Here is a 13,542-nt window from a genome sequence, read left to right on the forward strand (position 1 = left end):
CGGTCATAAATGTCTTTCAGAACTGGCTTCAACAGGAAAAGGGATGCATATGGAACTCACTACTGCTCTTCAGGCTGCAATGGTGAATTTTGTGCTGGGATATGTTTTACACACTACTGCACCATAAAGACTACGGCAAAGCAGAGATTCCAAAGTACTCCTCCTCTGAAAAACTGAATGAACAAACTGAAATATTCATTCTGCCATACATTCTGCACTGGTGCGCTGGAACTTATTACAGCGCTTTGTACGCACAATGAAGAGAAGCAATCCCAGACAAGATGCCTGCATATCGCAGAACACATGCATACACTCACACACACTATGAGTTATTTAGAGGATACCCGAATCAGCTAAATATACATCTTTATGATAGAGCAGATAAGTACAACACTGGAAAATTTTATATCTACAGTATATATATATATATATATATATATATATATATATATGTGTGTGTGTGTGTGCGCAAACAGAGGTGGGGCATGCAAACTCCCCAGAGAAACCACTCCAATAGGGAAATGAATTTTCAAAACAGGAGTTGAAGGGCAGGATTGTTCACTATTGTACTGCCCTGCAGTGACATATGGATATGTGTATATGAATGTATTTCAGTTTAATAGTAGTTACAGACACACTCTAAATCATCATTTTAAAATTCAGCTAGGGTTCTTCACAAGTGTTGTATAAAATGCACTTGTCTTGGCAAAACAGACAGAAACAGAAAACTTCAGGGATAGTTCAGTAGCTAGTTTCACGGTGGGGTTTGCTTTGCATTCTGTGGAGTCAGGTGTTAACTACTGGTCAACACCTATGTGGTATCCGATTGCCTATTTTCTTTGTTGTATTTCTGATACAAAGACTTCTATAACCATCTTGATTTACCAGGCTAATATAAGTCTACTTTTTGCACTTGATCTGTTTCAGTGACAGTTAACAAAACTGTACTGCATTTATTTATTTGCTTCATTGTTTATTGCTGGCCACTATTTGTCTGCATTTTGTTTATTTTTCCCAGCCTCCCACCCAACTGTTGTTGTATTCTTAAACTTGGTGGCCTTGGAATTGCCTGCCCCTGCTGTAATTTGATTTTGGTCACTCCTCTCATTCGCTCACTCAAATGAGTGCAGTGAGATCATTTGGGAAGGACTACCCCCTTGCTTAATTGTAGTCTTTTAAAGGGTACTTATAGCTTTGTGGAAAATAGTTAAGGATGGACTACTTCCAAAGAACCACAGTGCATCCAGCATCTCTCAAAGCTGACCCCAAAAAGTCCAAATCTTGCAGGTATTTCTCTTTAGCACCTACTCAGCACAAGAAGCATCAGTCAAAAAGCAGAGGAGACTCTCAACAGCTTCCTTAACAGGTAAGGCAAACTCTGCAGCCTTAATCCAACTTTCCTTTGCAGCACAGTATTAAAGACTTCTTTTTCTCAAAGATAACTGGTGAGTCCTTCCCTCTAATGATACTTGTAAGTGAGAACACATATTCTGCAGAGTTCAGGCCTCACAAGTTGTAAAATGCAGCTTGTTTTAACCTCAAAGCGCTTCCTGTTTCCTGACTGAATGACTTGTACCTGCTGCCAACAGCAAACTGTGTAGTGTGCAACAGGTTCAGTCAGGACTTTTCAGCTTACCCCACTTGTCCCTTAATGTTCAAAATTGGCAAAGCAGTTGCATTACTACAGGATTCCCCTAGGACTAGAATATCAGTTCTAGCACAACCAGGTTTGGTGCAGACCTAGGACAGCCTACCTACATTCAAATTAAGTTGGCATGAGCAGTGAACTGTTTTAAAAATGCAATGGTTCTAGTGACAAAACCTAGCTGGCAAGCTTGAAATTACTTTTTCATTGTCTACAGACCAATTAATTAATGGGCAGCATGTCTGTAACTACTAAATTTTTTTCTGCCCAAGAGATGATACTTAAGGACAGAAAATACCATTTTTGATAGCCAAACACTTTTTCCTCAATCACTGACTACTGCTTCACTTTTGGCTGATACAACTGTCATTCATCTCCTTCAATGACATGTGCGAGAGCTTGCCTCAGAAGATAGGGACACAAAAATAATAAATTTTACACCCTGCAAAAACATAGGAGGATAGTGGGATCAACGGGGTTTTGTGGAGGGGAGACAAACATTTGTCGACATTAAGACAACAATGATGAGGGCTACAGATGACAATATGCCCTACCCCACTGTTCTCAAATAAGGCGGCCAGGGCCTGTTTCAATGGAGTTGTGAAACAGTCTGGAAATGTCATGCACTTAAAAAGGTTAACTTTCCCTTAATATTTCCATGTGGGATCAAACTAATGCAATCTAAGACAAGAGTCAAAGAGTATGTGCAACTCACAAGAGATCAGTAATAAAATAGCAAGTACTAAGCCAAATAAAACAGAAACATATTTTCTGGGCTAGGGGTGGTAATTTGAGGACTCCTCTGTCATTTAAGGGAGGATCACTGTGGCAGAAGCTGAGAACCTATGGTCTAACCTTATAGTATTACTTATCAAGAAAAGGAAATAAGCAGCAGTACTTAGACAACTCTTGCCAGCCGCAGTTTTTATCTTGGCAAACTTATTACTTCTGCACTACAGAGTTCCCTTGCTAAAGTTACTACAACTCTATTCTACATAGTAAATTATTACAGTCCAAGAGTGACATGAAGCACTATAAACCACACTGAGAACCACTGCACTCTGATATATGCATTTGAGGTCATGCCATATTTTGTTTAATGGATTCATAGTTCTAGGAAACAGGCCATAAAACGGGCAAGGTTTTTGTTTTACTCCTTCTGTTACTCATATTAAGTTAATAGCCTAAAAATATTTGCAGTCTCAGAGACCATTAGACTGGACATAGCCTGCCTTATCATTTACAAAATAAAATGAGCGCTATGTTGAGCTTAACTCACTTTTAGTGACATGTAACACTCATTTTGTGTTTTGTCTGCTGCTCTTAATTGTATCCAGTTAGACAGTATGATAGACACAGTGTCACAGGATAAGCTCTGTATAATTAAAGTCTCTCAAGTCTTATGTGGCATAGCAAATGCGAAGAATGTGGTTAATACATCCTTATCTACATATTAAATACAGCACTTACTTTATACTAACCTCGGCTTTTTTAACAAACAGCAGAAATAAAACAAAAAATATGTTTCTTTTTATTATTACATACAAACCTTTCCGGCGCATCTGCTGGCAGTAACGGTCATGAAACCAAGGAACTTGAAATTCTGGGCATTCTAAACAAATCGCCCTGTTCAGCTCCATCAGACGTAACCGAATTCTCATATTCAAAGCATCTGGAAATGCTGAACATATAACAATTGCTTTTAATTTATAACTACTGCTAAGAATGTGAAGTAATGCAGAGCAATTCAGAACATGTTTAGTTCTATGTATGTTGACAATTCCATGTAGTAGTGAATGTAATATGGTTAAATTACTAGGCTAAACCAGAAAATCAAATACTGAAACACATGGTATATGCAGCTTCAGATTTATTTTGCATCTTTTTAGTCCACCAAAATGCACATCTCACTCAATTTATGTAATGCACAACTCACTGTCCATAGTAAGGCTGTCTCTCTTCCTTTTAGATTCACCACAGTAACACTTCTAATGTCAACAACAAACTTAAAGTGCTCACAGGCATTAAAAAGCCTTATTATTGACAAAGGACTGCATGTAGAGTTAGGCAGTCTTTGCTAAATGCAATAAACCATATCCAAATGTAGTAAACTAAATTGTGACTGCAGTAACATTCTCAAAGAACAAATGTGCATGCATGCAAGTTTAATGCTGCCATAAACTAGATGCAAAGTGGTTTAAAAACAATGACTTTATATCAAAAATAATAATTAAAACTCCTTTTGAAAGTGAAGACATGACACTTATGCGAAATAGCTTCACTATAAAATAAAAATAAGTAAAAAGAATTCAGCATTAGACATAAAAGCAAACATCAGAGCCGATATCTAGCGCTTTCATCCCTTTATTCGTAGTCAGGACTTCATCAGAGAATGAGCTGGAATTTCAAAAATACAATGTTATGAAAATTATGAACTTACCAGCATTACATTTTTTATTTGTATTGACTGGCTGCAACTGTTAACTGGGATACTGTAACTGGGCAAAGCCCATTTTCATTGGAGGCTAGAGACAGATGCTCCACATATACTATTAACAGTGAATATATATTTGCATAATTTTAACACAAGGTTGTAAATATTTGACACAAAGCTGCAAATACATACATGAAGTAGGACATAATCAACATTTATAAAGAAAATATTGTAGTGCATGGAGTGCCATGATTACCCTCCCAAACTGGGAAGTGCTTCCCTACAGGCCCATAATTTTGACTAGTCTTACATGTAAGGCCATGGAAAGAATAATCATGGACCTGATAAATAATGACTTAGGAAACCTTCAAACACTGGACTCAACTCAATTCGGCTTTGTCAGAGGAAGGTCATGCCTGAGTGAATTTCTTTGAGAAAGTCATTAAGGCCATGGATGAAGGTAAAACAGTACATACCACCCACTTCAACCTGGCCAAGGCATTTGACAATTTCCCACTCAGGTATTTAACTCACAAAACTAAACATTAATCCCTGTGTCACCAGATGGATAGCTAACTGGCTCTGGGTGAATCCAGATCCAGCAAGAGGCCAGTTACTAGTGGTGTGCCAAAGGGCTCAGTGCTGGGACCACTCCGGTTCAGAGTATACTTCTCTTAAGTAAAGGCTAATGTAAAAGGCCTCTGGATGACAAAGTCTGCCAATGTCTTCATGTTGGAGGCAGTCACTGAACACCCCCCCCCAACAATGTAGATATTCTTCAGGAGGGTCTAGATCAAGCAAATGATTGGTGCCAAAACTATAGCCTAAAACTAAATGCGAAAAAATGCATTATCACACCCTTTGGGAAGTCAAATACCCTTGCAAATTAAAACATCAATAGCACACCCCCATGTGAGAGATCCAGGTACACAGAAAGATAGTAGCCTGAACTTTCATTCCTATATGTCCACAGTGGTGAGGAAGTCCTTCTATGTGGCACAACTTGTAAGTAAAGGTATGGCATTCAGATCCAAGGAAATTATAGTCCTGCTGTCATTTGGTATATACTTGACTAGGCACTTACAGCAGCTGGAGTGACGTCAGAGGTTCCTCACAAAGAAAACACAGTGTATAAACATGTGCCAAGTGAATAGACTAAAAGCTCTATACATTCACTCTGTCTCATACTGACTATTAAGGGGTGATCTATGCCTGACCTACAAGGCACTCACAAATCCAGCCCTAATATGGCTGCTACACATCACAAGTCAAACAGCATGAGGGTCACCTGATCTAGGGATCTAAAAGTACAGTTTTGTACCTACCATAAATGTAGATGTTCGAGTGTACACCCTGCTGCAGTCATCACACTTGGTTTATCCTGTCGTCAGGCAGTCCCGTAGTCAGCCGGAATTCCAAAGTCTTGGTCCGGCGTCGGTTGCTGTCGCTTCTTCCCTGACGTCAGTGCGCCAGGGGTATATATAATGCATCTGATGCCATTTTCTTCAGTTTTTCTTGCCCCAGATGTCAGGTGCCCCCAAAAAGGTGGTCAGTAATTAGTACCAAATTAAGAAATTTTTGCACAAACACAAAATCCCTCCAGCTATAAGCAAATACATCAGGAAGGTATTGTAGAGATTTAGCCAGTTAGATCAGAGGGGATGGAGGGAGGGTAACCTGGACTGCAGCAGGGTGTACACTCGAACATCTACATTTATGGTAGGTACAAAACTGTACTATGTTCATCATGTTACCCTGCTGCAGTCATCACACTTGGGTAGAATCCCAAAGCTATGGATGGGTGGAGGAGTTATAGAGGGTCAGAGGAGGCTAGAAGGCCCTGCAGAACTGCAGTGGCGAAGCCAGCCCTAGTCTTAGAGTAAAGTGGTAAGTGATAGTGTTTGGTAAAGGTGTGTACTGAACTCCAAGTTGCAGCTTCCAAAATCTCCTTGGTTGGTACCCCCCTGCGGAAGGCTGTAGATGTAGCTGTTACCCTGGTAGAGTGGGGCCTAATGGTAGCAATGGTAGCAGGAACTGGTTTTCCATAATGGGTATAGCAAAAATGAATGCAATGTCCTATCCATTTGGAAATGGTTTGTTTTGATATAGCCTTCCCTTGTGAAGCTGTAGCATAGGATACAAAGAGCTGGTCAGATTTTCTGAAAGCCTTAGTTTTATCCAAGTGGTAGCAAAGTTGCCTGTGAATGTCCAAGGAATGCAGGAGTCTTTCTCCTTTGTTCTGTGGGTTTGGGAAGAAGGTGGGTAAGTGAATGGTTTGATTTAAAGACACACTGGAAACCACCTTAGGCATGAAGGAAGGATTAGCTCGTAGAGAAACTCTGTCTTGATGGAAAATGAGGAAAGGTTCCACTGCCATTAGTGCCTGCAGCTCTGAGACTCTTCGAGCTGAAGTTATTGCTAGCAGCAGGGCAGTCTTCCATGATAGGAACTGTAGACCTCCAGAGAAAGCTGGTTCAAAGGGAGGTACCGTAAGTTTTTCCAGAACAAAATTGAGGTCCCATGTTGGTGTAGGTGCTCTCCTGGGGGCCCTAATGTTTTTTGCCCCTCTGAGGAACTGCCTTAGAAGTGGATGCGAAAATAAGGATGGTTCTGTATTGTAGTGGGCTGAAATAGCTGATGCATGGATTTTAATGGAAGAAAAAGAAAGTCCTTTGTGCAACATCTCAGTTAAATACTGTAGAATCTGAGGCAGGTGAGGCTGAAGTGTGTTTTGGCCTTTAGTTTGGTTCGAAGCACAAAACCTTTTCCATTTGTCCGCATAGGCATTCCTGGTGCTGGGCCTCCTAGCTTCCAGAATAACACCCATAACTGCTTGGGAAAGAGGAGCTGGCTGGATGTTTAGGTGATTTTCCATGCAGCCAGATTTAAGGTTTTTAGCTGGCTGTGAAGAATCTGATTGTTTTGCTGTGTGAGTAAATGGGCAGTTTGTGGTAAAATCCAAGGTGGGCCCTGGGCCATATTCCTCAATAGTGGGTACCAGTGCTGGCGTGGCCAGTCTGGGGCTATGAGTATCAGTCGTGGTCTCTCCTTTCTGACTTTCAGAAGCACCTTTGTGAGGAGAGGCAATGGAGGGAAGGCATATACTGTCAGGTTTTTCCAGCTGAATGAGAGTGCGTCCACTTTCCAAGCTTGATGGTGAAGTGCCCTTGTACAAAATTTTGTTAGTTGATAGTTTTGAAGACTGGCAAACAGGTCTATGTCTGGAAGGCCCCATTTTTGAGTTATCATTGCAAATACTTGTGGATTCAGTTTCCACTCGTGGGGATCCATGATGTTTCTGCTGAGGTCGTCTGCCAATGTGTTCTTTTGTCCTGGCAGGAATTGAGCTTGTAAGTGAACTTGGTAAGCCAGAGCTGTGTTCCACAAGGTCATTGCTTGCCTGCATAGAGGGTAGGAGTGTGTACCCCCTTGTTTGTTTATGTACCACATTACTGTGGTGTTGTCCGTCCTCATTGTAAGTTGTCCTGGATGTAATAGATTCTTGAAGGCTGTCAGAGCATTCTGTACAGCTAGCATCTCTTTTTGATTGATGTGCAGATTCCTTTGATCTGCAGACCATACGCCTTGAACGCACTGTCCTGCCATGTGTGCCCCCCAGGCGTAGTCCGATGTATCTGTTGTCATAGTTTGCCTGGCTGGGGGCAAGGTGAAAGGCTGACCCTTGTTGAGGTGACATGCCAATGACCACCAAAGAAACTCCTGTTGTAGGCAGGGAATGAGAGATATCATTGTGTCCAAGCTGTGGCTGTGTTGAGACCATACACTTTTTAGGTACCACTGTAATTTCCTCATATGCAGGTTTGCAAATGGTATTAGTAGTATGCAAGATGCCATGAAGCCCAAGGCCTGCAGAATTTTTCTTGCAGGTAGTTGGGTCTTTGTTGCCATTGTTTTGAAATATTGAGTCAGTTGTAGTTCTATGTCTGGCGTCAGATAAGCCTTCTGGGCCGTTGTATTCAAGCTGGCACCCAGGAATGTCATATTTTGTGAGGGTACTAGTTTTGATTTCTTTTCATTTACTGTGTACCCCAGGCAACTTAGAAGATGTTTTACAAAAGCCAGATGTTGTAAGAGGATGTCCTTGCTTTCTGCTTGGATGAGGCAGTCGTCCAGGTATGGGTGTATTTGAATTCCTCTTTGTCTGCAGTATGCAATTACTGGTGCCAGGCATTTTGTGAAGACCCTGGGCGCAGTAGATAAGCCAAAGGGCAGTGCAGAGAATTGGTAATGGGTTGAACCTGCAATGAAACGGAGGTATCTTCTGCAACTTTGTCTGATAGGGACATGCAGGTATGCCTCCTTGAGGTCCAATGTTACTAGCCATGCTTTCTTGCCCAACATGGGAAGAAGCTGCTGTAGTGTTAGCATCTTGAATTTGGGTACTTGTAAGAAGGTGTTTAGAATTGAAAGGTCCAGAATTGGTCTCCAGGCATTGTCCTTTCTGGGAACTAGAAAGAGTCTTGAGTAAAATCCTTGGCCTTGCTCTCGAGTAGGTACCAGTTGAATGACTCTCATGTCCATGAGAGCTGTAATTTGTCTTTGTGCCTCTGCCCATTGATTTTGTGGCAGGTTTGGCATTCCTCTTTTCATTGGCAAGGTGTGAAAATGGAATCTGTATCCTCGTGAAATTATGTCTAGGACCCATTTGTCCTTTGTGACAATGTGCCAGTTGTCTGAAAAAAGTGCGAGTTTTCCTCCCAAGGGGGCTGTCAAGACAGTGTTGCTTGGCCAGATGAGGTGCAAGTCATTGAGTTTGCCTTCTGGTAGTTTGGCACCTGTCTTCTCCTCCCTTCTGTGCTGCAGTGCCCCATTGTCGAGGTTTGTACTGGGCTTGTGGTTGTCCTCTGCCTCTTGGACGTCTGTATTTACCCCTCTGTGGCCTGTCAGTAGCTGGAAAGGACCAATTTTTTGTTGGCCAATTTCTGCTGAAGCGAGGGGGCTGTACCTGTAGGAAATCTTTGACTGTCTGCATAGATTTTGCCTTATCCTCCATTTTCTTTAAGACTTCTGCTTTAACTCCAAAAAGAACATCCTGCTGTAAGGGAGCATCTAGAAGCTTTGCTTTAACATGATCAGGCAGAGTTTGTTCCTTTAACCAAGCATGCCTACGTATAACAGACCCAGTGACAGCTGCTCTGCAGGAAGCCTCCAAAGAATCAAACCCACATTGTAAAGTATGTTTGCCCACCTGTTCAGTTGCATGCAACAGATCCTGCATTTATTTCAATTCAGACTGTTGAGGGAGTGTGCTCATTTTTTGTTTTAACTGAGACATTAGAAATTGCTGATATTTTAGCATGTGAAACTGGCAATTTAGTGCCCTCATAGCTAGAGTGGCTGAGGTGTAAACCTTTTTCCCCCACCTGTCTAGTGCTCTGGAGTCCCTTTCAGAGGGTACAGGATTTTTTGCCATAGAAGCCTTAGCCCCTTTGGGACCATGGGAGATAGTCTCTGGATCAGCAACAGGACTTTTGTAAAGAACTTTGTGGGAATCAGGCACTCTATAGTATCTGTCAGGTTTGGCCGGAGCAGGAGGCAGAGAGTCTGGGTTCAAACTGGATTCTAAGTAAACATCATCCACAATGTCTAAAACTGGAGGGATGGCAAGTGGTCTGTGCTGGGGGAGTAAAAGAAACTCTCTGAGCCTTTTCTTTGAGTCAGAATAGTCCTGACCTTCCCACTGAAAATGTTCCCTCATAGTGTGTAAAGTTTCCCCAAAGGAGTAGTCTTCAGGGGGAGAAGCTGAGGGAATGGAATCCTCAGCATCAGAATCTTCATAAGGGGAGAAGGAGTAATCTTGGTCCTCAGAGGAGCCTGAGGAAATAGACACTTGTTCAGAGGATGTATAATCTTCCTCTTGTCTAGGCCTTTTGTCGGGAGGGGGTTGGGAACCCCTGATTAAAGAGATCAAATCTTCAGCCATTTTGAGCATCTGTTTCTTAGGCATGGGGCCTTGAACAAGGGACTGAAGTGCAGTCTTTTTAGGTTTAATAGGAGTCTTCATCTTAGGATATGTTTTTATGGTGAGCGTCGTCGGTCTGAAGACGCCTTCAGAAACCGAAGGTGTTTCTGCAGTACCGACATCTTTTTCAGCAGTGTCGTCGGTAGGGGCTAAACAAAATGGCTGCGTCGGCCTGGTACTTTCCGCCAAAAGTTCCGAAGCGGTCTCGGGTTCCAGATCTGCGGTAGTCAGGGGCTGCGTCGGAGCCTCACTGAAGACCGGTGAACCGGAGACCGGACCAGCCGAGGCCTCTGAGTCTGGCTTGGGTCTAGGCTGCCTGTCCTTATCCTTGCGTTTTTTGTGCAGGCCGGTAGTCGGTTGCTCCGACAGCATAGTGTAGTTAAATTTTCTACCGAAGTAGTGTCGTGCGAAATCAAAGTGTCTATTAATAGTACGTTTATTAAACCTAGCACAAAAACGACAACTAGTGACGTCGTGGTCTTGGCCTAGGCAAGGTATGCAGTAAGAATGAAAATCCTTATGAGGTATTTGCTTCCCACAAGAAATACAATTGTTAACTTTTTCTGACATCGGTCTGAGGCAAGAAAAGTTTCCCCAACGGGGTACTTAGCTTTATTGAAGACTTCAGATCTGAAATTCGACTTCGAAAATCTCAGGAGTCGGCTAACCGGCACTTGCGAACTGCTTCTGCTTCGGGCACCGCGCGACAAGAAAGACTGAAGAAAATGGCGTTGGATGCATTATATATACCCCTGGCACACTGACGTCAGGGAAGAAGCGACAGCAACCGACGCCGGATTAAGACTTTAGAATTCTGGCCAACTGCGGGACCGCCTGACGACAGGATAACCCAAGTGTGATGACTGCAGCAGGGTAACACAATGAACATCTTAGTCAAAGACTCAAATAAAGCATGCTGGAAAGACAGACATGCGTTACAGAGATTGCCCCTTCTTTGGAACAGGCTTCTTATTCACTTTAAGCAGAGCCCTTCCATGACCCTTTACAAATGCAATTTGGATCAATGGATGGGGAACTGCAAATTTGCACCTGGAGTAACACCTATGTCCCTCACTGTAACATACTTGAGGCATAGACACAGACTCATGCCGTCCTCTTGCTCCTAGGGGCCATATATTAGGTAAAATTAGGTTATATTGGCTAGGGTTCTAAGGGCTCTTAAGCCGTTAGCCTGGTAATCTCCTATGCACCTAAAATGTAAGATGAGATCTTAACAGCACTTAGGGGTGCTCAACAAACCTTAAGGACACCCTAATCACTGTTAAGATCAGGTCTCTTGCTATGGACTGAGGGAAGATATGTTTGACTACAAGCAACAGTGGCAGAAGGTATAACAATTTTTAAAAGGTGTTAGAACTTAAATCTGCAATACAAACAGAAACTGTGATAGAATGAAGTGTCTAACAGCTTTTAAAAGGTGTCTTACCTTTTGCCAGAACAGCACTTCATTCCTGCCTGCTGTACCTCCAACTGTTGCTGATTATGCACAACACCACTGACTTTGTCTTATATTTTTGCTCTGTGTCTCAAAAAAAAAATTTGATTTTCTGTTAAATCACTGAGGATTACAGTCAGTCAACAATGCCAGATAGCTTCATTCTTCTTATTGTTTATAAAATGCAAAACCTGTCACTCTATTACATTTTTAAGTAAGTGAGAGTAATATTTAAAAAGTGTTCCTGATTTTGACCTTTTGATTCATTGTCTCACCATTATTTTTTGGAATTTGTCCAGCATTCTTAAAAAAAGAAGTTGAGAGATATGCTGCTGTCTGTTTGACACATTTCTCAAGTGCTTTACTAGATTTCAAAGCCAGTAAAATATTTCATACTCCGATACTTTTTGGCTGTGAATGACAGTAAAACTAGCAGATAAAGATCCACGTACTACAAAAATTCTGATCAGGTCTCTGAGCAATAAGCAGCTTATTAACTGATTTCAACATGGTGGCCAAAATTCTCCTGTTGAGTTTCACTGTCTTCAGTAATTTCTAGGATTTATGTTAATACCCCCCTGTTCATTAAACTGTCTGGAACTTCCTTCACTCTTCCCATCACACATTACTCTTCTCATACTCATCAACTCTTCTTCCTGTACTGTAGAGTTCAAGGAAGACAAAAGAATAAGCAAAGGAGACAGGAAAAGAGAACTCAAGACCAGGCATACCATAGCTTGAGAATGGAAGAAAGGTAAGTTAACAATGTTGGAATTCCTTCTTACAGATATTTCATTAGGCTAAGTACAGAGCTTTCACATACACAAATGTTATTTATTTTTATTTGTGTTAACTGGGTTACTTCCTAAGACTATGACCTGTTTTCAAGGTAGGCCAAAGGAGGTATTCATACTGATTATGGGAACTGTGAACAGAGCACTGAGGAACTTAACCTACTCTTCAGCATAGGGGAGATGAAACTGGAGGTGGCACGTCCAGTCTCTGGTTCCATTCCAGGTATGAAGGCGGTCTGGAGAAACAGTATAGCCATGGAGGATGTAGTGAAGTGCACAGAGAGCACAAAGTTGTTGTGGCTGAAAAAAGTTCAGAGAGAGCAGAATCGCTGCCAAATGTCAAAGTTAATATTGAAATGGTGGAGACCGAATTTATATCAGAGGAGAGGAAGAGAAAGGAACAGGTAAATGTACTGGAGCAGATGGAGCTCGATTCAGAGGGTTATTTCAAAATGGATTGTTCAAAGGTGAAAAAGAGCAGCAGAATGGATGTATTGATCCAACTCTCCAGTCTGGAGGGTTGCGGGATGATTATTTAGTGGGCATGTTGAATCAAAGTGAGCCAGATTAAGTAAAATAATGGAAAGAAGTGAGGCAGAAGCTGAAGGAGAAAAATAAAAGGAGCCCAAAAACAGATCACATGCACAAACTGTAAAGCAAGGTAAAGAAAGGAAGGAGCCAGTAAAAGAAACAAGGAAGAATTTTACTGTACGTATAAGTAACAAGAAAGATCAAGGACTTAACTGGCATGAGGTGTGGGACTCTGTAATTGCACCATTAGGAATGACACCTAAAGAGGTATGAACCTTTATTTTTATTAATAAAGATATCTTTTGCAATATAATATTCAAAACGGGACAGGCTATGGAAAATTTCTTAGGGAAATATGACGAGCAAAAAGACAATAATCGGTGGTCTGATTATGCTATTCAAGCCTTTTTTAGACAAACAAAAAAAATAATAATGGTGCAATTTAGGACTGAAATTGAAGCTAGTGAACTGAAACAATATTTACTGACTGTTTGCAAAGATGTGGTTGATATAACAAAGGTAAATGATGCAAGAGGTCTATGGAACGGGGGGGGGGGGGGGTTGCATTAAAAATAATAATGTAATTCACATTCCAAGTGTAATAAATGTGAATGGAAACAGGGGTCATTTAAAATATAAGGGGTTACCAAGAACATGTTTAGTTTGTGGGAAAGATGATCATTTGATAAGCAATTGTAT

The 13,542-nt window shown here is 41.5% G+C and overlaps 1 protein-coding gene across 1 annotated transcript in view; it reads right to left on the bottom strand.

Moving 5' to 3' along the window:
• FASTKD1 (FAST kinase domains 1) overlaps window positions 1-13,542 on the bottom strand; it is an 881,671-nt gene that overhangs the window by 156,217 nt on the left and 711,912 nt on the right. Inside the window, exon 10 of the mRNA XM_044075492.1 lies at window positions 3,195-3,326. Coding sequence (XP_043931427.1) covers window positions 3,195-3,326 — 132 coding nt within the window. The remainder of the gene's footprint in view (window positions 1-3,194; window positions 3,327-13,542) is intronic.

This window comes from Protopterus annectens, chromosome 6.part1, assembly GCF_019279795.1.
Source record: "Protopterus annectens isolate FY-2018-M chromosome 6.part1, PAN1.0, whole genome shotgun sequence".
Classification (NCBI taxonomy): Eukaryota; Metazoa; Chordata; order Ceratodontiformes; family Protopteridae; genus Protopterus; species Protopterus annectens.